The 24,967-nt window shown below is 49.2% G+C and overlaps 1 protein-coding gene across 1 annotated transcript in view; it reads right to left on the bottom strand.

The window, feature by feature from the left end:
• Nucleotides 1-24,967, bottom strand: part of ADARB2 (adenosine deaminase RNA specific B2 (inactive)) — a 468,076-nt gene that overhangs the window by 56,990 nt on the left and 386,119 nt on the right. Inside the window, exons 4-6 of the mRNA XM_035306764.3 lie at nt 19,102-19,216; nt 2,834-3,002; nt 515-666 (exon numbers count right to left, since the gene is read on the bottom strand). Of these exons, the coding sequence (XP_035162655.2) occupies nt 515-666; nt 2,834-3,002; nt 19,102-19,216 (436 nt within the window). The remainder of the gene's footprint in view (nt 1-514; nt 667-2,833; nt 3,003-19,101; nt 19,217-24,967) is intronic.

Below are 24,967 nucleotides of genomic sequence, written 5' to 3'. Positions count from 1 at the left end.
GATGCATTCTGTCCTACATCCATGGATACACACTCAGGGTGGGTTTGCAATGGAACTTCATAGTTCACCTGGGGAGACCCCTTCGCAGGGAATCGCTCATCCCTGGTTGGTTACAAAAGCCGAGCTTTTTCTCCCCAGCACTGTGAGCAAAGGCATGCAGAGCTAGTCTGAATTTGTTCCCAGCCTGCCTAACTCTCACTGGCCTTCTCTTCATTCCATTTTCACAGCCTGGGACACAGGGATTGTATCAAGTATTAAAACAAAGCAGAGAACTACAGCAATTAGGTAGCTAATTTTAGGCCTCAGACTACTTTTCTGTCAATCACCTGAGCATTTCAGACTAAGATTTTGAAGGCATGGCTATCCCACTAATTGCAGACGCAATCCCCTTCTAGCACCGAAGGGCCAGGGCACATAGTGCCCCCGCAGTGGGCTGGGAAAGCCCAGGACAGAGTCCCAGGTAGAGCGAGCTGGGGCCTGTCAGCCTATAGGAGGTAAAAGTGTTGTCTCTTACGGTCTGTGGTGATCTCGTAGGGGGAGTGGAGTCTCGCGTCTCCGCAGGGGGAGGTGCTCACATAGAGATGGAAGAGGATGTTTTCCCGCAGCCGGTAGCCGCCTTCTTTTAACCGCATGAAGATTGATCGCTCCGAGTCCTCACGCCGCGTGCTAGGGTCACAAAGAGGTTTGGGGTCATTTATTACAAACCAAACCAGAAACGTTTCAACCAGCTGAATGCTTGGGTCCTATTTTATAGAGTTGTTCCCCAAGTTTTTCTGTTTTTTTTTTTTTGCCTTTTTTTGAGACGAAGTCTTGTTCTGTTGCACAGGCTGGAGTGCAGTGGCATGATCTTGGCTCACTGCAGCTATACCTCCTGAGTTTAAGCAATTCTTCTGCCTTAAGCATCAAGGCTGCCTTAAGCATACTCAGCCTCCCTAGTAGCTGGGATTACAGAAGTGCACCAGCACGCCTGGCTAATTTTTGTATTTTTAGTGGAGATGAGGTTTCACTGTGTTGGCCAGGCTGGTCTCAAACTCCTGACCTCAGGTGATCTGCCCACCTCAGCCTCCCAAAGTGCCAGGATTGCCGGTGTGAGCTCCCATGCCCGGCCCCCAAGTTTTTTCTTCTTCATACCCCATAGCGTCTTTTCCCTGCACCAGCAATGAAACCACGTGAATGCAAACATGACTGGCAGAAACCCTGCCTTCTTGCCTCCCTCGACGTTCATCTGTCAGAATTATTATTATTTTTTAAAGATAGGTCTTGCTCTGTTACTGCCCAGGCTGGAGTGCACAGTGTCATCACAGCTCAATGCAGCCTCGGCTTCCCGGGCTCTAGTGATTCTCCTGCCTCAGCCTCCCAAGTAGCTGGGACTACAGGTGCATACTACCATGCCAGGCTAATTTATTTACCTTTTTTTTTTTTGTAGACAGGGTCTTGTGTTGCCCAGGATGGTCTGGAACTCCTGGGCTCAAGTGATCTGCTTGCTTGAGGCTCCAAAAATGCCGGGATTACAGGTGTGAGCCACCAAGACTTTTTTCTTTTTTTGAGATGGAGTTTCACTTTTATTGCCCAGGCTGGAGTGCAGTGGTGCAATATTGGCTCACTGCAACCTCTGCCTCCCAGGTTCAAGCAATTCTCCCGTCTCAGCCTCCTGAGTAGCTGGGATTACAGGTGCCTGCCACATTGCCTGGCTAATCTTTGTATTTTTAGTAGAGATAGGGTTTTGCCATGTTGGCCAGGCTGGTCTTGAACTCCTGACCTCAGGCCATCCACCCGCCTTAGCCCTGCAAAGACCTGGGATTATAGGCGTCAGCCACCACACCCGGCCCCACCACAATCTTTTCCCGAGCCATTTTTTCCATTGCTGTTAACCACAGCTGTCTACAAAGGTGTGATTCTGGGGATTTACCAGTGCTGCTCATGGCCTGTTCGTGTTTGATTAGGAGGAGGAAAGGAGCTTTAGGAAGCCCGGGCTCAGTCACCAGCACAGGTGGAGGTAGAGAAACGTCTCTCCTTCTGCAACTGGCCATGACCCACATGGGGCGGGAGAAGCCCCAGCCTCTCTCTGAGGGGGAAGGATTCAGCCTGTTGCAAAAGCCCCAACAGCCACAAAGTTCAACCCGAGCGGGTGGGCCCTGAACAAGGCGCCTGTGTTTCCTCTCTTGGTGTTTGCTCCCCTGCCTCCTGGCTGTCTGCTTTCTGCTGGTCTTGCTGTTTTTGCACGTTCTAGCCAGTGGGTGATGGATTGTGTTCTGTGGGGCCCTGCGATCACACAGGCAACAGAACAGACATCTCTGCAGGAAGCGCTTGAAGTGTCCACCAGCCTTCCTACCTCTGTGCCCACTGCCCTGCATGGCCCCAGCTGCCTCCCCCCAGGACCCTTGGCAAACGTGTCGCAAGCCTGGGCCCCCGCGCAGAGCCTGTCAGCTATGCGGCCACCCTGGACTTGCCCCCCGGTGCTGGTTCCCATGCAGGGCAGGTGACGGGTGCACCCTCCCCAAAGGGCGGCACAGCGCCAGGCCTGTAACCAGCTCCTGGTAAATATCGGCCCCGCTGCCTTCTCTGACACAAACAAGAGTGAGGGATCTTGGAGTGTGTCCCAGCTCTCGGGGTAAGGAGGAAGCCTGGAATCTCAGCGTCTCCCCGGCCCGCACGGTGGCTCTGCTAGTGTGCCAGGGATGCCTCCAGACTGAATTAAAAGGGACACTTCCTGGCTCACCCTGTGCTGGGAGAGGGGGAAGTGTGTTCTGAGCTAGGCATGGGGACCCCCTGCTCCCTGGCAGCCTCCAGCCACGGCGTCTGCCCGCCCCGGAGCCCGTCCCCAGCCGCTCACCTCAGGTGCAGCTCCAGCTGCGTGTACAGGAAGTGCAGGAACGCCCGCCGGGCCACGACCTCCGCGTGGCAGTCGTTCACCACCAGCCCCTGGTCACTGAGGTGCTCGCCGCTGATGCACTTGGTCCCCGAGGACAGGACCACCACCTGCGCTTGCCGAGCGTCCAAGCCTGGGGACACAGACAGCGTCAGAGCGGCACGGCCCACGGCCCCTGGAGGTCGGGCCTCTCCCTCCTCCGTCTTTTCAGAGTCTCACCGCAGCAGTTTCTCTGGGTTGGGAACCCTTGGAAACACTGCGTTTTGAGAGCTGGGAAGCGAGGCTTCTGCGTGCCCCAGGCCGTCACGGGTGACCGCCTGCCCAAGGGATTCCCGTCGGCTCCATGGCGGGCTGAGGCAGCGCTCAGGGTGCCTCCCGTTACCCTGAAGCTTGTGCATGCTCCTTCGGCACCACAGGAGCAGAGAGTCTGGAGGTCAAACTTGGTACCAGGCAGTTTCCTTCACCTAAGTCCCAGGCCCCGTGAGTGGGAGCAGTGCTGGCTGCGGCTTCCTGCCCCGCCTGTGACCACCGTGGTCCGGGCTTCCTACCCCGCCTCTGACCGCCCCTGTGGCCCGGGCTTCCTGCCTCACCTCTCACTGCACCTGTGGCCCGGGCTTCCTGCCTCACCTCTCACTGCACCTGTGGCCCGGGCTTCCTGCCCCGCCTCTCACCGCACCTGTGGCCCGGGCTTCCTGCCCCGCCTCTCACTGCCCCTGTGGCCCGGGCTTCCTGCCCCGCCTCTCACCGCACCTGTGGCCCGGGCTTCCTGCCCCACCTCTCACTGCCCCTGTGGCCCGGGCTTCCTGCCCCACCTCTGATCGCCCCTGTGGCCCGGGCTTCCTGCCTCACCTCTCACTGCCCCTGTGGCCCGGGCTTCCTGCCCCGCCTCTCACCGCCGGTGACCCTGGGCTTCCTGCCTCACCTCTGACCGCCTCTGCACTTTTCCCTTTCCCGCAACAGGATTGTGGCAGGACAGGAGCTGATGAACCCTTCACACTGACACAGAAAGGAGGCTGGATGTGTCATGATTTGCTTTTCACAAGATGATGTTCATTTTAACCATAGTCAAAGGAACCCCACCCACAAGAATGATACTCCCTTCAAGGACAGAAAACAAAACCAACCTCAAAAACAATCCCCAACTTAATATCCGTAAAGTATAATACCCATCATTTTGTTTAAGGGGAAGCTGGAAGATCACAAACCACTCTAATGGGTCTTTGTGGATGTGTTTCTTCTCTTCACTTAGATGGTTAATTCCTTGAGGACACGAGCCAGAATTTCCACCAAACACTCCAAGCAAGGGCTCCCTCGGGGGTCCATGTCATTAGGCAGGTCACTATTGCTGATCCAATAACAAATCCATTGTCCAGGCCATTCGGCTGGAGGTGGCAGGTGTGTTGTGGGTGCCCAGGAGCCTTGGAATGTAACAGCTGCCCACAGGGCCCAGATCCTGTGCCATGTGAGGGCAGCACAGAGGCTCCTAAGCGGCTGACTGCAGTCACCTCCACGGAGTTACCTGGTAAATACATGTCTGGACCATTTTGTGGAAGAGGTGACGCGCAAATTAATGTCCTGCCAGAAGCAGACCTCCCATTTCAAATAAAATCGACTTTCCCACCACAGACAGCGCTGGGCGTGTTGTGAGCACTTTATTCACGCTTCTTCCTCTGATGTGATTTTTTCTCCTGTGAGCACTTAGTTCTTCAGCCTCGAGGGAATCTGCCCTCTCCAGCCTGCACCATGGATATTTCTTTGAAAGATAAAAGGGAGGCGTCAGCAGCTGTCAGTGAGCCCCAGGGAGAATGTGGCATGGAGTCCCCTGGGTGGGACCCAGTTCTGGGGAAGGGCCCTGCAGAGGCCGAGCGGCACCCCTGTCCCCTGGCTCTGCAGCCAGGCTGTGTCTGTCCAGTCTCCTTCCTTGCAGGCAAAGCTGTCCAGTTCAGCACGGCCCCTGCCTCCTGCCTGTGTCCACCACTGTCCCTGCTCATCCCGGCTTCTCCCCCATTTCTGTGTCCAAAGAGAATGCTGTGGTCCTGGTCCTGTTGTCTACACACTATCCCCTCCTGGTGGGACTGTACTGCCGTGAGCTTAGGAAATGACGGGACTTCCCCACACCGGCTGCTTTCATGAAAGTTGGACACAACCAGCCCCTGAGTTCCTTCCCTAGGAAAGTTCATGAGCAGCTGCTCCTTCCCAGGCCCAGGCATCCTCCTCTCGCAGCCATTCTGGCGGCGAGGGCTGACTCCCAGTGGGGGTTTCAGGAGCAGATGGGACCAGGATCTAAGGCTACAGGGAGGCGGGGTGGGTGGGCTGCCACTGACCCTGCCAGGGGAGGGGCCGCATGTCACTCAGGCAGTCAGTGACATGCGGACTGTGGAGAAATGGCTCATGAGGATGCCATCGCGATGGAGAAATCCCTCCGCAGTTCCAGCTTCATGGAAGCAGGTATTCAGAGAAATGGGAAACAAGCTGATAATGATTTCCTAACGAGCTTCAGTGTTCATGGCCTGTTTGCACAGTCTCTGGTGGAAACACACAACTCTTCGGGAATAGGTGCTGTGGCCTGTGAGGCCCCAGACTGCTCCTCCTCTTTGGGTTCTGTGGAAATTGGAGCTGTAGAAAAAAGCAACTGCTTTCCCTTCACCCCTCATTAATTCCCAGCTCTGTTTGGCTCTGGGCTCTGCCACACTCAGCACAATTATGAGGCCCAAGAAGTGCATTGTTTGCATATTCAGCTTTCATTAATCCCACTCCCGTGGCCAGCACCATGCTCCCGACGTGGCAGACACGAAGCCTGGACTTAGGGAGGTGACGCAGTCAGAAATGCCCACAACAGGATACATTGTATGGTAAATGTCCCCGAAGTGCTGCATACAGAACTTCACCAGCATGAGAGAGGGAGAGGGAGGGAGGAGAAGAAGAGGGATGGACTCACACCGGCAAGCTTCTGCACAGGTTGTGGGAAGAGGTGTCCTAGGCAGAGTGAGCATGGTGGCCAGAGGCAGAGATGGGAAAGGGCACAGGTGTATTCTGTGGGACAATGAACTTACTTTGGAACCCATCGGAGAGGTGTGGGACAGTGGTGGGCTAAGCTTCAAAGGCAGGTGGAAACTAGTTACAGAGGCCTGGAGTACAACCCGGAAGATACCAGCTCTTCACCAACAGACAATGGGATCAGTGAAAGGGCCAGCAGTCCTGTCTCCCATGAGTGAGTGTTGAGTTACACAGGAGAAGAGAAGTGGCCAGGACACTGGGCAGGAGGCCGGGTCTGGACACTGCGTGGGAGGACTTAGGAAGTGCCCTTGGGAGTGGGCTGGCAGGAGGGACCCAGAGAGCAAAGCAGGCACTGAATCCACAGGATTCGGGAAATTTACACAGAGGATGAGGGAGAGGCAGAAGCCAGAAGATGTGCTTGAGTATCACACAGTTCAAATGAGAAATAGGAAGATTTTAATGAAGAATGGCCGAATTCAAGGCTGACCAATTTAATATAGGGGAAAGGAGAGGATGGACATCGTCGTCTCATCCCTGGAGTCACGAGGATGATCAGCATCAGGCAGCACACTGAGGTAGAAAACAGAGCTTGGCAGCCGTCAAACACGGCGAGCAAAAAGGCATCAAAAGCAGAAACTGCACCAGGCAGCATTCAGATGAACACGCTTTCCTTAACGCCCCATCACAGGGGCCACCCAGTGCGAGGGCAGCGTCGCCATGGCAGGGCCACAGGCAGCTGGAGGCTGCTGAAATCTCTGGAGAGAAATGGGGTCCTTAGTTTATGGGCATCACCCTCCAGGTACAAACCGGTGGCATTTGGGGCAGTGTGGACCCTGCACAGAAGTGTCTGATGCTCTCCTTTTCCAGTGCTCTGGTTCCCCACACAGAGACCCTTGATTGCTGGGGTCAGGGTGAGGCCATGCCAAGCTGTATGGACACCAAAAATGCTCTGCACTCAATGAGCAATGCTTTGCATAAAAACATGCCTGAAGCCAGGCCGTCCTGCAGCAGAGGCTGGCTTGGGGATGCTCTGGCAGGGGCTTATTGAATCAGGAAGACAGGATGGGGTGAGGGGAGGCTGTGCTGAGGTCCAGTCTCTGGCTGACCCAGCAGGAAGCTCTAGAGTGTAAGGCAAGGGTGTGTGATGTGTCAGTTACAAGCTGTGGGTGCTCCGGGTGTGCAGGCTTTCGCTGGCCAGGGCCATTCTCAGGAGGAGGCTGCAGCCGTGGGCTGCTCCTGGCTAGCACTCTGAGTAGCTGGGGACAGTCAGGAGCCCAGGACAGGGCAGCTGTGGTGCCAACAATGTTTACTCCAATCCTTCCAGTGATGCTGTAAGGCTGATCAAATGCAAGTTTCTACAGAAGCGTCACTCCATAGAGAGTGACTATTGGTGATCTCTTTCCTTATAAATGGCTGTTGAGAGTAAAACTACTACTCTGTAAGACAACATGAGAAGCAGTCACAGAAAATATAAGCCTACTGATTTCTGTAGAATAAGTAGAAAACCCTACAAAAGAGCAGGGTTACTACACTCTCACCAAAGCACCACGCACAGTTAGTTTTGTAAAATTCGACAGAACCTTTAAATAGCAGACAGTTGCAAGGTTATTCTAGGTGTTCAGAGCATATAAAGACAAGACAAGCCTTGTCTTTCTCTTTTAAGGCTGTTGTGACCATGGAATGCCTACATTATCCTCACCTCCACCTGACTGGGGCTACACAACAAAGAAAACAACAGAGGGCCCTCAGTTATAAAGATTCAAACATTCTCTACCATCAAGTAGCAGAGGAAAAGAACACTACAGTACATTGCTGCAAGGTGGGCTTATTTCTGAAATGTCAAAATTTATTACATTAAAAAATTAAGGCCAGGCACAGTGGTTCACAGCTGTAATCCCAGCACTTCGGGAGGCTGAGGCCAGTGGATTGCTTATGCCCAGGAGTCTGAGATCAGTCTGGGCAACATAACCAGACCCCAAGTCTACAAAAAATACAAAAGGTAGCTGGGCATGGAGGCGTGTGCCTGTAGTTCCAGCTACTCCAGAGACTGTAGTGGGAAGATCATGTGGGCCCTGGAGCCGGAGCTTGCAGTGAGCCAAGATTGCGCCACTCCTCTCCAGCCTGAGTAACAGAGCAAGACCCTGTCTCAAAAAGGAATTTAAATGCAATACAAAAATAATCATTATCACAGACACAGATAAGGCATCTGACAAAATACAACAATTGCTTTTGATAAAATATTCAGTTTTTATCAAAACTCAACTCTATCAAGTGGAACAGAGGGATTTCCCCCCAATATTATTTTATGCACACACGTGCACACACACACACACAGTATCACGCTCTATGGGGAAGCGTTACAGGCATTTCTACAACCACGCAGGAACATCTGCTGAAGCCATTGACCAGCACAACAAGAGAAAGAAATTAGCACTGTGGTAATTGGAGAGGGGCAGGTAACACAAGCACTGTCTGAATGTACTATAATTCTGTGTCTGGAAACCTCCAGAGAATCCAGCTGACATGCTGCTAGAAACAATAAGAGCATTCAATATGGTGAGAGGGTTCCGAGTTAATATACAGAAATCAATAACTTTCATATAGACACACAGCAACTAGAGAGACACTGCAAAGGAAAAATGACTCCATTTATAATGGCAGCAAACAAGGTAACAGGAATAAGCTTAACAAGAAATGACCAAGGACTTTAGTGAATAAAACTTCAAAATAGTATTGGAGGACACAACAACATTTAAACAAACAGAAAGACATGCCACATTTTTGGATAGGGAGGTTTAACACAATGAATCCTTTCTAAATTGATTTATAAAGTTAACAGAATTCCCAAAGAAACAGCACTAGTGCTTTATTTTGGACAAGACGCCTGGTTAGAAGTATAATTTTGTTTTGTTTTGTCATTGCTATGGTCTGGGTATGGTTCATTTGTAGCCAAAACTCATGTTGAGATTTGGTCTTTGGTGCGGTGGTGTTGTGGGGGATGGAACCTAGTGGGAGGTGGGGTGAATTCCTTATGAAGGGCTTGGTGCTGTCCTCAAAGCAGAGTTCGTGCTCTAGCAAGATGGATTAGTCTTCAAGAAAATGGGTTAGTTCCCATGAGAGTGGGCTGTTATGAAGCCATCGTGCCGCTCTTGTTTTCTCTTTTGCAAGGTCTGCTTTCCCTTTAACCTTCTCCGTCATGTTATGATGCAGAAAAAAAGCCCTCAGCAGAAGCCACTTCCATGCCCTTAAACTTCCCAGCCTGCAGAACCGTGAGCTAAATAAACCACTATTTTTTTAAAAATAAAATACCCAGTCTCATGTATTCTGTTATAGCAACACAAAATGAACTAAGATAGTTATTTGTTTCTAACTGGGCAAGCTGATTCTAAAAGGAAACCCAGAAAATTCTGAAAAAGAAGACTAATGCTGCAGACAAGCCCTAGCGTATATGAAGCCGGTTATAGAGGCTCCATGCCAGGTCACTGTGGGGACAGAGTGTGAAGTGAAACAGGTGCAACCAAGTAGGGAGTCCAGAAATTGCCCCAACACCTATAGGAATCTGGTATGGGACAAAGGTAATCACATCTCAAACTACTGTGGCAAAGAGAGACTCTCCAATTAGTGGTATCTAACAACTGAAGCATCATCTGAGAAATAAAATTGCATCTTTATCTGATACCATGTACCAGAATAAATTCCAAATTGACCAATATTTAGATGTAAAAAATGAAGTACTATGTTTGAATATTTACAGCATCTTTATCCATAATTGCCAAAACTGGGAAACAACCAAGATATCTTTGAGCGCATGAATGGATAAGCCATGGTATGTCCAGACAATGCAATATTACTTGGCACTAAAATTAAATCAGTTCTCAAGCCATGAAAAGACATGGAGGAAAGTTAAATAAATGTTAAGTAAAAGAAGCCAATCTGAAAAGGCTACATATTGTATGATTCCAACTATAGGACATTCTGGAAAAGGCAAAACTACGGAGAGAGTAAAAAGGTCAGTGGTTGCAAGCGGTTGAGGGGAGGAAGGGAAGAATAGACAGAGCATAGAGGATTTTTAGGGCAGTAATATGATGCTACAGCAGTGGAACCATGTCATCATACACTTGTCCAAACCCACAGAATGTACAACATCATGAGTGAACCCTAACATAAACAATGGATGCTGGATGATTAAAGAAATAAAGATGTATATATCATAAAGAAAATAAGAGATAATGTATAAACTTGGCGGTACTATGGCTTAAATATGGTGTTTTCTCCAACATTTATATTGAAACTTAATCCTCATTGTGGTGGTATTAAAAGGTCGTGCATTTAGGAAGTAATTAGTTGATGAGGGCTCCACCTTAACAAATGGATTAATGCCCTATAAAAGAGGCTTCAGAGAGAGTCCAGCCCTTTTTTGCCCTCCATCCCATCTGCCATGTGAGAATACAGTATTCCTCTCCTCCAGATGATGCAGCAACAAGCCGTCATCCTGGAGGGAGAGTACAGCCCTCTCCAGACACCAAACCTGCTGATGTCTGCATCTTGGACTTCCCAGCCCGCAGAACTGTGAGCCGATGAACTTCTGTTGTTTATAAATTGCTCCATCTGAGGTATTTTGTTGCAGCAACACAAATGGATGAAGACACTGGGCTTCTCCCCAGCACATCACCCATCTCTAGACAATCTCTGCAATGGGCTTTTATTTATTTAACTGGGCCCAAGTCATTCTTAGCCTGTTCCAACATTTTGAAGGTACATTTCTTATATTACATCTGCTTTTGAAGGAAAAGGATCACTAAATTTCTAAGAAGAAAATTGAAAGTAAAATATACGAAATAGCATCAAAGAAATGCATTTCAAAATCATAAAAAATAGAGAGGGAAAGGAATAATTTGGACTGTCCCAAGGGTGTTGTGTGTAATTAATTCTGACTCCCTGTTTCCTAGAACTGTGCCCATTGAATTTAATGACTCAGTAACAGGGTTTCCACATCTTCCCTTGAGAAAGACTCTTCCACAGTTTATCAGTGCTTAGTGTTAGGAAAGCTTCTTCAATGTCAAGCCTAACTGATCTGTACAATTTCAGTCCACCTCCCTGGCTTTATCCCAGGCTCCTTGTGGTTGGTATTCTCTGAATACTCACGGGGAATATCATGATCTGCCTGCAACCCCACTTCTAGTCATTATTTGGCCAAAGTCTATGTTTTATTTTCAATCTTTTTCTGCAAGCCAATTTTTTTCTCTTCTGGTGTTTCTGCGTCCATTCTTGATATTTCCTCTAATTAGGTAGAAATCAGGTAGATTTTAAAATGTCTGGCTTAGGTACGTCTTGTCTGTTAGGGACATTATTGGACTGAGACTGAAAGGAAAGTTTTGCATTTGATGGGAGATTTTTCTTCCACTAGGGTCTTGATTTATGGCTTTCTTCAGGAATCAGAAAACACCAGTGTCCCCAGAGCTTTTATTCTTGAAACATTTCAAAGGCACTGATTTTGGGATGAAAATTAGTTATGTGTAAATGTTTTGTGCACTCCTCTATGAATGACAACACATCTGGGGAATATTAGATAACAAAGCATTGTAGGCAGAGTTTAACAGCCCCCAGAGCACAGGTAGTCCTGTTTCTCTGCTAACTGGAGACTTTGGGCAAGAATTTAACTGTGTTCAGTTAAATTCAGTCTTGTTTGGAAAACGTTTTTAAAGATTAAAGAAAATAATGTGAAGTTCTTAACATGTGCCTGATACACAGCAAAAATGCCACCATCTCTAGCTATTATGATGCATATATTTCTATTTTCCTATAATCATATTTGTTTCTCCATCTGCAACCAGGATGTTTCTGTGACTTCCCTTGCTAGAATGACATAAAAAACCACATGTTCCATTATTACTTCTACTGACTATGAACTACATGTTCTTCCAATGAGAACAAGAGGACTGGTGTGGGACAGCTGAAAGACATGACATACTCAAGAACACCTTACAACTAAATCTGACCACAGCACTGGGCCATGGGCCAAATAACAATTCTAGGATGAGTACTCACTTGCCTTTAAGTATCAAGGGCATATTTTAATCTATTTCAATTTGTTTACCCAGCTATTCATTCAATGGGCATTAAACACCTAACTTGTTCAAGGGAATGGGGATGAAAAACCATGCAGTCCCAAAGCTCCTTTCACAGCACATACTCAGACAGGGAGAAGGCAGCATGGCAGAATGGCAGAAACTCACTGTGATTGGGCTACATCAGCTGTGGGGAACGCCTTCTCAGAGGATGGGGCAACCATGGATGTCAAAGCCAGTGTTATAAGAGGGAGAAAGAAGGGACCTGTGTCCTGCACTAGAAGGTGTGTAGCCACTGGCCAGGTAATGAAAGCAGAGTGGCAGAAGAGTGGGAGCAGCCTGCATGAAAACATGGAGCATGGGAGGGCGGCTCTGTGGTTAGGATACAGTGGATCTGTGGTTAGGATGTGGTGGGCTCTGTGGATAGGATGAGATGGGCTCTGTGGGTAGGATGGGGTGGGCTCTGCAGTTAGGGTGTGGTGGCTCTGTGGTCGGGATACAGTGGACTCTGTGGTCAGGATGTGGTGGGCTCTGTGGTTAGAATGGGGTGAACCTGTGTGATTACTGGTGTAGAACTCCAGTGCCTGTGGGGCAGTAGTAGTTTCTGGAGGGCGTCCTATTGTCTGGGTGACATCACCCAAATTGTCTACCTTCTTCCCAGGTACTCCTGTGTGGAGATGATGGATAGAAGCCTTGTCCACCATATTGCCTTCACCAGAACTGGGAGAATCACTCTCTGTATAAAAGATGTCAAGCAAGTTTTAGCCGTTCTTTCTTATAGGGTGTGATCAGAGGAATCTTTTGGTCACTGTAAAAATTACAGATGTGGCTCCAGCCTCCTATCAACCAAGAACCCCAAAACGATTGAATGTATCTCCTTGTGAGGATCCTGAAAAACTGTATTTAGATAGTGTTTTCAGGTTATTCTTATGGCCAGGTGAATTTGGGGAGCACAAATATGTGGAAAAAAGCAAATGCAGAATATTAATTTTCTCACCTGGCTGTGTGATGTCATTGGATGCAGTTTGGGAACAGGGACTCTTAACTGAAGCAGATTCTTTGGTTTAGCAATCTGAATGAGAAACCATTGAATCAAGGGGCAGTTTCTCTTGCGAGTTGTGCACCTATGGTGCACAGTAGATTCAGAGGCATCTACAAAGAAATCTCACTCTGTGGGCATCTGCAGATGAGCGGTCCTCATTTGCTGTACCTGAGTTTCAAAGGATGCTGGGCAGCTGATTAGTGAATCCCAAATGCTAACTCTGTCCAACTGTGTGAACACACCATGAAAGCCAGGTTTCTTAGCCTCAGCACTTAGTTGTCAGGATAAGCACAGTAATCACGTACTCATTAATTTCCTTAAAAAATGCTCCCAGAGGGCATGTCAGCCTCCCTTTCAGGTGCTGAGACTGCCCGTCATGCTGGGCCTCAGTCCTGGTGATGAAGGAAGCAGGGTCAATGCTCTGAGCTCCTCATGGGTTTACATCACAATGGCACATCTGGCACATTCTCCTACGGAATTAACTTCTCCAAAGTATACTTTGGGGCACGAGAATGGATCGGCAGATGCAGCAGTATTTGCTGCTGCACAGACCTCTCCACACTCATCCCAGCACAGTGCTCAACTTAGGGTATTGCCCAATATTACAGCTCAGTAATGAAGAGGGACTTAAGGCTCCAGGAGACATGAGCAGGCATTGTGGATGCCTGACCCAATGTTGGTTCTTGAGCATCCAGCTCCAAGCCATCCTCCCTCACTGGCTCTGCTGTGGAGACTAAGATGCAAAACTCTCTTTCCAGCTCTCCCTGCTACTTCCCACACAGCTGAGTGGCCAGTAGGAAAATCCTGGCCAAAAGAAGTCTGAGGGATGGAACACATCCTCCTCCCGCCCTGATGGGGTCGGGGAGTGTGACCTGCAGCAGTGGGCAGGATGAAGGGAGGCCAAGGGGCTACAGATCCTGAAACCACAGGGGCCTGAATGGCACCTGCCACCACTGTCTGGCACATGGGCTACTGCTGGTTATCAAGAACATAAAAAGGTGGTTGCTTGGAACCCTGCTATCAGCTGTCTCACTTCCTGCAGTCAGCGGTGTTCCTGGTGGATAAAACCTCAAAATGCATGGAACTATTGGTAGGACACCACGTGCATCAAAAGATGGGGCCAGGAGAGCTTAGGAGAAGGTTGTTAGTTACGTTCCTCAGCATCAACACTGTGAGGGTTTCACTGGATATAATTATGGTAATTTCACATTTAATAAATATATTCAATGCCCTCCTCCTACCCCCAAGAAAGGCAGAACGACAACCAATACTTTGCAATTAATAGATTGAAAAGTCTATTTATCTCCTCATTTGCATTGGGCTGAGCAAGCTCTTCGCTCCATTAGTAACTCATTCTTTTATATCAAAGGAACAAATGGGAAACACCTGGTCCCCCCTCACAAAGGATGAACAGGCTCTTCCTTTTCCCACCGAGGATGGCTGACAAGGTCTCCTCACTGGCGCTAAAACCAGAAATAATGAGAGCGTGAAGCCAGTGCACATAAATAATTCATGGCCTAAATATTGTAAGTGACAGTGCTTTCTTCATCTGTAAGCAACCACTTGATATGCTCATTTTTGTTCTGTTTTTAAGAAGATCATATTTGAATCAGCTCAGAGGGGAGCTCCACGCCCTCTCTGCTGACCTCTAACACTTTTATTCTTTTCTTGACTGGTGTGAGTTCCCCTGGGCTCAAATCTGGCTGGCTAGTTAGAGCATTCATCCTTGACTTAAGGTGGGGAAGCCACCCCAAACCCACCATCACTCATAGCTTCATGCTCTCCTCCCCTTCTCTGCCCTCCACAGACCTTGTCAATGACTGGCTCCTCCCTGAGCCACTGGACACCTGGATGGCCCCAAAGCTGAGAGTGCTTTCCTCCACGGGGAGCTCCTCCTCAGCCCAGGACCCTGCCTCCCTTCCTCTTCATTGTCAGCCCTCAGGAATCACATGCCCACCCCTTCTCTAACAGGGGCCTGCCTCCATGCACACCTCTTCCTGTCATCAGTGTGGTGAAGTTGCTGCAGGGGCTGGGTCCAGAGTGCTGTGCAGGGAGGACTTCAAAAGTCCAACGCAGCAGAAGGAGACACAGATGCAGGGTGTGCGATGAGGGTACATGTGGAAGAGCGGTGGGGGGAGGAAAGTTTGGTTCTAATAGTGTAAGGCAGGAAGCCAGGAGTCCTCGATTTTGCTACGTGAAGTCATGAGACCCTGGGTTTCCTTGGTGTGAATTACCCCAGATTCCAACATGGATGTGTCTGGAACAGCACCAGATGCCTCCAGTGTTTCCACAGGGCAGCCTTTTCAACATCACCTAATGCGATGGACACATCTTGAAAATTTAAATACGGGGTCCACTGGGGAATGAGGGAGTGTAAACCATGACCCCAAGTGCACGCATTTGAAAGTCCACACGGTCTTCAGAGGGTTACAGCTTCACTTAGTTTCACATTTGCTCGCTAATTAGCCCAAACCCTTCAGAATATCTTTACTCCATCTCCAGCCACACAGTGGGGGCCCTGTCGACTATGACTAACTCCGGCTCATACATAATGCACAGTCATTTCCTGAAGCTTCTTTCTTCTGTCTCCCTCCCTTTCCTGTCTCTCTTTCTCTCTTTTTCTCTCTTTCTCCTTCCCTAACTCTCTCTTTTCTTCTTGCTCTCTTTTCTAAGTGTGCTTAACCAGAGTGTGGTTAGGGTAAACATAAGAATATTTTAGCTTGTTGAATAATAGGATAATGTGGCTTTACACACCCCCAAACAGTGCCTGGCACGCAGGTAAACATTGGGTGCTAGCGTTCCTTATTTTTTCACCAACAAATTTAGTGTTAGCCTTGGCGCCCCTCCCCATGCTGTCTTCCAGGGGAGTGTGACCCACCTCAGGCCGTCTTCCTAGGGAGCGTGGATCCCTCTCAGGCTGTTTTCCAGGACACCCTCATGCCATGCCCCATCAGGCCATCTTCCGGGGGGAGTGTGGGCTCCCCTCAGGCCGTATTCCGGGGGAGCCTCGCCCCTGCTTAGGCCATCTTCTGGGAGGGCGTTGTGGGCCCTTCTCAGTCTGTCTCACGGGGGAGCATGCCCTGGCTCAGGTCTTCTTCTGGGGAGCCTCGCCCCTGCTCAGGGCGTCTTCTGGGACGGTGTGGGTCCCACTCAATCACGCCATCGTTCAGCTTTGTTCCCTTCCAGATCCTCTCATTTCACTGGAAAAGCAGAAGCAAGTGTTCTCCCCATCCTCTTGAACCCCGGACAGCACCTATTAGCCAAGCTTTATTTAGAAACACTAGTGTTTCATGAGAGTGATTCTTAAAGGGCTGTTGATATTGATGCCTTGCATTTGATATGCAGATTTACCATTTTGACAGCATTTTTACATACACTCGTCAGTTTGATTGACATAATCCAAGAAGCGGAGAAGGCCAGAATTTTTATTGATTTAGGAAACGCGGACCCTAAGATCAAGAGACCAAGTGGCTTTCCTGATGTCCTGAGGGCAGGAAGGTGGAGCTGCTGGTCCTTTATCCTTCGTGGCTTCAGGTTCCCGTTGGAAGCAGGCATCAAGGCATCAAGCCTGGTGGTGACCATGCATTACTGCTTTATGGGAATTACTTTCCTAAGTTTATTAAGTAAACAACTAAAAACAAGGAGTTTTCTAGAGTACATTTTTAGGGTTCCATGTTTAAACTTTTGCTTGTCTAGCCCACAAGACATATTTTGAAATTATGGCTTTTATAAATATTATTTCCCATTTAAACTAAGGTGCAGCTTTAATCAATCCACACATTTCTTGGACTTATAACTTCCCTGGAAAAATGCACATTTCTTGAAAACAGCCTGGTAAAGTTGAACTTTGTAAAAACAGCCCGGAACAGCAAGGAAACCCTTCTGAGTGAAGTCATCTGGCCTGTCTTATTAGGGAAAATACGAAAGTGCCAATTAATTCCACGATGGAGCATAAGTTTTCCAAGTTTTGAAATGCAGAATATGTTTTGCTACATATGTTTGCCTTTGAACTTAAAATGAGCACACCAGGTAAAGAACTATGTCTGTACTGCCCACGCCACGCTTTCGGCTTGAATAAAGAATCGTGTTATTGTGCTGTCCTAGATAAAGCTGGTAATCAAACATAATTTTCCCGTTTGCACTTTAGAAAGCACGACAGTTTAAATACAGTTAAAACTTCTCTTTCCATCATACAAAGAGCATTTGTATAAGTTCATCTTCACAAGGACCTAGGAGAAGCAGAGTTTATTCCTCCAATTTTTCAAAACTCTTTCCTTCCGTTTTCTCCCCTGAATGACTGGCAGTCACTTGGATCTTAAAATTAAAAGCAAGGTCTTTTCATTTGCATCAGTCAGGCATGAGGAAGATAAGCTGAAACAAATGAACTGGACAAAAAACCCTAAACAGAAACCTCATGCTGCGATAAAAGATGGCGAATTATCATCTGGATTTCAAGGAATTGATCTTAATGATTGCTAAGTGGATACGGAGAAATGTGAAGCTGCTGCTGTGTCTCCGTGGGTCTGTTCAGGCACATTAAGATTCATGGAGGCCAACGGCTGAGTACAATAAGGAACACTGACGGGCAATTGATTTTAAATCTTCGGTTTAAACTGTTAGGTTTAAACTATAAGATGCAGGGCAGATTTCACTACACCGATGCTGACCCTTGTGTAGTGTGAATGCTGACACATTTATACTAACCATCCCTCCTCAAATGGAGAGGAAAAGAAAATCAGTCACTGACTAGACATTCGTTCCACCTGAATCCCACTCATGGCTCATTTCAATAGGTTAGCCTGGAATAATTCATGGGGTACCAGTGAAAACCCTCAAAGCTGAATTAACTAAGGAGAGGACTGGCAGCTCTGGCCTCAGCAGATGCCTTCATTTATCCCAAGTCAGGAAATGTGCAGCTGGAAATGCATGAGAAAGGGAAGGAGAAATATTTTTGCTACACTTTCTCAAGGTCCAATCAAAGCTGTTCACATACTTCTGCAATTTTCTGATTATTAACTCATAACTGAGCATTCAATTCTATCTTCAAGCTAATTGTCCAAAAGGCTTCACCGAGAAAAGAAAATCCAACACTATATAATATCTCAAGGCAACACAACTAAACTCATGTTTATTCTGGTCTCTTCGACTATGAGTCTTTTTTTAATGGAAACATAACACTAAGGGGTTCTCATAACTCAAGGGATTCTCCTGCCTCTGCCTCCTGAGTAGCTGGGATTACAGGCCTGTGTCACCACACCCAGCTAAGTTTTGTATTTTTAGTAGAGACAGGGTTTCACCGTGTGGTCAGGCTAGTCTTGAACTCCTGACCTCATGATCCGCCCACCTAGGCCTCCCAAAGTGCTGGGATTACAGGTGTGAGCCACCATTATTTAACACAAATATGTTGTGTGTCAGGTTGACGGTCTTTTTCTGCCTTAGATTTTGCCGGCACATGCAGAGCAAGCGTGCGTGTGAAACTTAACCCAAAAGTCAGTTTCTGTTTCATAGCAATGGCTCTCAGGTGTGTGAGTGTGATGAGTATAATGAGGAGGTCACTACACACTCGTGCAACACTTTGGAGACGGAAATGGTTGAATTCACACAACCAGCTTGTTATGAATGGGCTGGTGGCTCGCCTTTTCCACAGTGCTGACCGCTCACATTTAGCCCTCGTTGGTTTCCCGCACCCTGGCTGACTGGGGTGGCTGCCTCCTTGGCCCTCAGTGTCCCCCTCATGTTTGGGTCACTCTTGTTTCTCAGAGTGGAATTCCTTCCCTATGAGTTTGGGATGGGGAATCTTGGCAGGAAGGAGGGTGTTCTGGGGCGGGTTACACTCCAGTGAGGGGGACTCAGGGCTCTCAGGAGACTCGGGTTCTCTGGAAGGGCTGCCCAGGCCTCCCAGAGACGGGGGATGCCTGTGCAGAGCCGGGCCCTGGCAGCCTAACCACCGCACCATGGTCGGGATGGCTCTTCCTGCTAATATACTCTGGCTACTAATCTCTGTGTGGTATTCTGTTTGTCACAGCTGGGTGTGGAGGAGAGAGCCGTTTGGCCTCCAAGATCAGGTAGATGCCAACGCTCCTTTCTTTAGAGATAAAAATGCCCACAGAAAGAGAGGAGGCTACCTTTGGTCATGATGATTCCTGCCAGTGCTTTGTGGCGGGCATGCACAGGTGTGAGGTCCATCGTCACCTCGCGGAACTTCTGTGTGACCAGCTGGGATATGGAGTCTGCAAATTCCTGAAAGACATAAGCACAGGCCTCCATGATGGGCTGAGCAGGAGCAGCGGAGGATAATGGGCACTGTCCTCCCCCTCCTCACAGCCTCATCCCTATGCGGCCACACGTGGGCCTTCTCTCCACCCCTCCTCACAGCCTTGTCCCCATGTGGCCACACATGGCCTGTCTCCAGGTATGCCCCAAGAGCTCAGAATCATATTGAGTGGTTTGGGAGTGGTTAACCCTAGCGGTGCTCTCAGCAGAAACCCTGACCTCTGCCGACCTCCCCATGGAAACAGTGTCCACTCCCCGCTCCTGGCCTCTCAGAGAAGTGGCTAGAGTAGTCTTTTGGGGAGAAGCAGATTTTTACAGGGATGATAGACCACCATCATCTTCTGAGTATCTCAGAGCCAGTGTCTATGCAGCCAGCAGTCTCAGGGTGCTCTCCTGGCTAAACGGCCAGCTATGGCTCACTCCACAACCTCTTCTCACCTTCCTGCACATGCACACAGATACACACATTTGCATATATGCACACAGCACAACACACAATGCACCTAGGGCACACGTGCACACATGAATATGCACACATAGGTACACAGGGACACACGTGCACACACAAATATGTACACACATGCACACACACAGAAGCACATGCTCACACACAGGCACACGTGTATATGTGCATACACATGCACACAGACACATACACATGTGCCCCTGCACACCCTGTCACATAATGTGGTTAGTGAGAAGGTGACTCCTGGTCTCTGGGAAGGCAGCACACCCCAGTAGCATGAGGGTGCAGCCAGAGTGTGGTTCTGTGGCTGCCCTTCCCCTGGCTCCTCTGGGCCCATGGTTGTGTCACTGCCTTTTCCTGGACTTGGGGCCCTAATCTTTTCATCAGGGGCAGTTTGGCTGGCGTAGCTGCTGCAGGCCTTGGTGTAGGGAAGCCTGGTTGGACCCTGAGTTTTGTCACTCAGGAGCCTGGGAAGCCCATTTTCCTAATTTACAAGCAATTCATCTTCCTTTCCACCTGGCGTTTTTGTAAGGATTAAATACAATGCAGCCTCTTAAGTGCTCAGCACAGTGGCCCACACGTGGTAGGGAAGTGCTCAGCCACGATGGCCGTGACTATTACTCTTACAATTTTCATCCTTATCGTCATTTCTCCCAGTCACTGCAGGCATTGCCCGAGCCTCTGAGCAGCCAAATCAATACATCGTCTCATCCATGAGGCAGGAAAGAGTCTCTTTTACTGATGGACTGGGTTTCTGTGTTTCCACCGGGTGTGTGCTAATGCTGTGCAGGCACTGGGCCAGGCTTCCACGTTTCCAGTGTGTGGACGCTGATGCTGTCCAGGCATTGCTGCTGCTAAGCACAGTTCTCTGATTAATAAAGATAAGAAAGGCAGCCTTCAAAATCCCATTTGTAGGCAATAAAACATGTTTGTGTGAAAACAGCCCTGCCTGCCAGAAAGGAAAAACCTGCCACAAAACAAGCTAGCACCTCTCCCTCCTAATTCTTCTGCAGTAAAAGTGGAAGTACAGGCCCGGTACCGGTACCGTCTCCCCTGCAGACCCAGGAAGGTGACAGTATTTTCCTTTTTAGCTATGGAAGGAATGTAACAAAGTCACATGGCAGGGGGCAGCAGAGATGGGACATAGCCCAGCCATCTTGACCCTGACCCTTGCTTGCACTGAACCGGTGACCAGATTGCTCTGAGGAAAAGCAGGATCTGAACTCAAGGATGGCTGCAGACTTTGCATCCTGTGAGTGCAGGTTGGAGCAGCTGCAGCTGGGACAGAACACGAGTGAAGGCGGCCGGCACCCTGAGAAGGCAGTGGTCCTATAGAGGGGGCCCGTGGTGGAGCCTGACTGCCTGCTCTCTGCACCCTGCAGGCCTGGACCCCCGCCCTTGGCTCCCACTATGAACGAAGTGGCCTGAGCCCTGGCTGCTCCCTCGTGGGGTCATTTGAGGAACAGCTGGGGGTGGAATGAATCACATTTGGACAGAATCACATTTCCACAGATGAAGGCCTCTTCGACTCTCTGGGCAGGGTTTGCATGGCCAGCGGATGCCAGGTGGACACTGATGCTCAGTCTTCATCCAGAGTGACAAGGGCCCTGACCATACAGGGCAGAGTGGAGACATTGCTGGCTGGGAGATTCCACCCACCCCAGCTGGAGGAGCCTGGAGGCGCAGCTGCCAGCCAGAGGCCACGGCATCCACGTGCGAATGTTCAGTCCTGCAGGGCAGCTCCAGGCAGTGGCCACGGCGCCCTCAAGGGCAGGGCAGTTCCTTTCCCCAGATCCACACATTCCAGACTCCACAGCCAGTTTCTTTCCTTCTTTTTGAGACACAGTCTAGTTCTGTCACCCAGGCTGGAGTGTAGTGATACAATCTCAGCTCACTTCAACCTCCACCTCCTGGGTTCAAGTAGCTCTAGTGCCTCAGTCTTCCGAGTAGCTGGGACTACAGGTGCACACCACTGCACTCGGCTAATCTTTTTTCTGTAGTTTTTAGTAGAGATGGCTTTTGCCATGTTGGGCAGGTTGGTCTAGAACTCCTGACCTCAGGTGATCTGCCAGCCTTGGCCTCCCAAAAGTGCTGATATTATAGGCGTGAGCCACTGCACCCAGCTCTTTTTTTTTTTTTTTTAATTTCAACTTATGTTTTGGATTCAGTAGGTACAAGTGCAGGTTTGAGTGATGCTGAGGCCTGGTGACCCAGGTAGTGAGCACAGTACCCAGTGGTTAGTTTCTCAGCCCCCCCTCCCCCTCTGCCTGCCAGTATTCCCCAGTCTCCCTCCCTCCCCGCCAGTGTTCCCCAGCATCTGCTCCAATATTCATGTCTGTGAGTACCTGTGTTAGAGCTCCCACTCCTAAGTGAGAACATGCGGTCTTTGACTTTCTGTTTCTGTTCATTTGTTTAGGATGATGGCCTCTAGCTACATTCATGTAGCTACAAAGAACATGATTTCATTCTTTTTCGTAATGGCAGAGCCTGTTTCTTAATCCATGATGTCCTGCCCTGACTCAGTCTCCAAAACTCCTTCGTAGGCCAGAAAGGTTTCCTGTTCTACCTGTTTGGAGGTCCTTGCCCTCACCTGAAATCCACTGCCTTTAGAACTCCAGCAACGCTCATGTAGGGCTGATTCATGCTTTTTCCTGCACAATCACCTAATAGTTGATGTGTTACGATGTGACTGCAATGAGATGCTGCTGCTGCGTCTGTGGCTGGGAACATGGCTTGGTGTGTTTTGGATTGTCATGGTCCTGCCATAGCACTGCGTGTGATCACAGTTGTCGTCAACAGTGGTGTACCTCTCGAATCAATGACTGTATGTGTGCATAAGTGAAAGTCTTAGGGATGAACTGTCTAAAAAGTAAAAATTTCAGAGAAAAGTTGGTGATTATTTTTCCCACCAGTTATTCTCAGCATTTTCCCCCCACCTTACCACACTGTCTTCATCTGCTTGGGCTGGCATAAAAGAATACCATAGACTAGGCAGTTTAAGCAACAGAAATTAATTTTCTTAGAGTTCTGAAAGCTGGAAGTCCAAGATCAAGGTGTCAGCCAGGTCTATTTCCTTCTGAGGCCTTTTCTCTTGGTACATGGGTGCCACCATCTTGTGTGCTCCATGACCTGTCCTTTGTGTGCAGTGGAGAGAGAGCAAGACCAGACTCCATGGGATCATTTTTTTTTCAAGATACGGTCTCACTCTGTCCCTTAGGCTAGAGCACGGTGGCTTGATCACAACTCACCGCAGCCTCAATTTCCTGGGCCCAGTAATCCTCTTAGCTCAGCCTCCCAAGTAGTTGGGACCACAGGCACAGGGCATCACATTTAGCTAATTTTCAAATATTTTGTAGAGACAGGGTTTCACTATGTTGCTCAGGCTGGTCTCAAACTCCTGGGCTCAAGCAATCCTCCTGCCTTGGCCTCCCAAAGTACTGGATTACAGGTGCGAGCCACTGTGTCTGGCCTGTGGGGTCATCTTTAATAAGGATGCTAATCCACTGGCTCAGCTGCCTCAACTCCGTGACCTCATTTTACCTTAACTACTTCCTTAGGGTTTTGGATTTGCTTAGGCCCCACCACCCAATCCCTATTGCCTCTTATTGCTCTTGGAAAGGGAGCATCTGGCTCCATGCCTGGCTCACTGTGGTATTTTGGGAACACAGAACTTGTTTGGGTTCCGTGGTTCACGGCTGGAGGGGAGCTCAGCTTCAGGATGGGCAAGTGGCACCCCGAGTCCCACCCACTCCTGATTCAGGTGATGTTTTGGTGAGACTTCTTCACAGCTCAGCGCTGACTTCTGGGTCTGTTGGGATGGTATGAGTGCATTTGCCATGCAAGAAGGATATGCATTTGAGGAAGGTCAGGGACACGACACGATGTTCTCAACTGAATGTCTGTGGCAGTGTCACCTGATTGGCTCAGAGTGAGTGAGCTCTGTCTCTGGTGTCAGCTCTTACAAGGACACTAATCTCACTGGATCAGGGCCCCACTCTCGTGGCCTTACTTAGCCTCACCTACTTCCTTAGAGGCCCCATCTCCAAATACAGCCACACTGGGAATTAGGGCTTCAACATATGAATTTCAGGGGACACCAACGTTAGTTCCATCAAACAAAAACATGATGTCACCTGAGCAGCTCCCTTTCTGAACCTGTGTCATGCATTAGCCTGGTGGGTTCACCTTAGGGGCAGGCACCACTTGCTCTCTGCCCCTCATAGGCTATATCCAGAAACAAGTGGACATGCAGGTACAGACTGTCCCTCTCCTTCCTCTGCACATGACAACACCTCCTTGCTTCTAGTGTCGAGGAGGGGTGTGTGACCGGGGTTGCCTGAGTGCTGGAGGAAATGGTGTTTGCCATTTTTAGGTCCTGAAACTCCAAAGCGAAGCTCCGTGTTCCCCTTCTCAGGCTCTTTGCCTTCTCTTCCTCAGTTCCCCGTTTCTCTCTTTCCTCCCTACAAGCTGGATTCAGAGAACCCCAGGATGGAGCCACAAGAGGGATGGGCCAGGGTGAGGGAGTTACCTACGAGCTGAGCATTGCATGGCTTATTTATAGTGCACCGTTGGTTTTGGGGGGTTGTGGGTTACAGCAACAGCATTATTTACTGAGTCACAGAGGAGAGAAATTCATCAGAAAAAGACAAAGGAAACTCAGCAGTCTACTTGAAGACTTATGCAGATAGTGTACAACTTCGTACAGCTTATGAATGGCAAATGTCTCTGCACCGTAACTCATGATTGATTTGACCTGTGTGGTGGATCCATGGTGAACCGGTCTATTGCTGATGTCACACATTTGGTGGGTCCAGATCATGACCTCATCTCCAATTAGGGGCTCTTCAGGCCTGCAGGCAGGTCTCGAGAACGTGCTGGGGGGTCCCCAGGCCCCAGGGATTAGTGCCTCCTCACTGTTCTGCTGGCCAGTAGAAAACATTTTTGTTATGAAAGTAGCCATTATTAAGGCCTCCCCTATGGGATGTTAGATTTCTGTGTGTTGGTGGTTTGTGGATTCAGATACACAACAGGAAGCGCAGGCGAAGCACCAGGTACATATGAGCTTTGCGCTGGTCGATCCTGGTTTCGTGGGACGACGTGGATGGGATTGCTCCAGCACCTGTTTGCGAGAATCTGTCTGGCTCCTGTGTGAGTCCGGCCTCAATGAAAGACAATTTGAGTGATTTCTCAGCATGGTGCCAGCAGGGGTCAGGAGTGGCACTGATGGGTGCACAGACTGTCACCCCGGAGTG

Source organism: Callithrix jacchus, chromosome 7, assembly GCF_049354715.1.
Source record: "Callithrix jacchus isolate 240 chromosome 7, calJac240_pri, whole genome shotgun sequence".
Taxonomy (NCBI): domain Eukaryota; kingdom Metazoa; phylum Chordata; class Mammalia; order Primates; family Cebidae; genus Callithrix; species Callithrix jacchus.
This window is presented reverse-complemented; position numbering and strand designations above follow the sequence as displayed.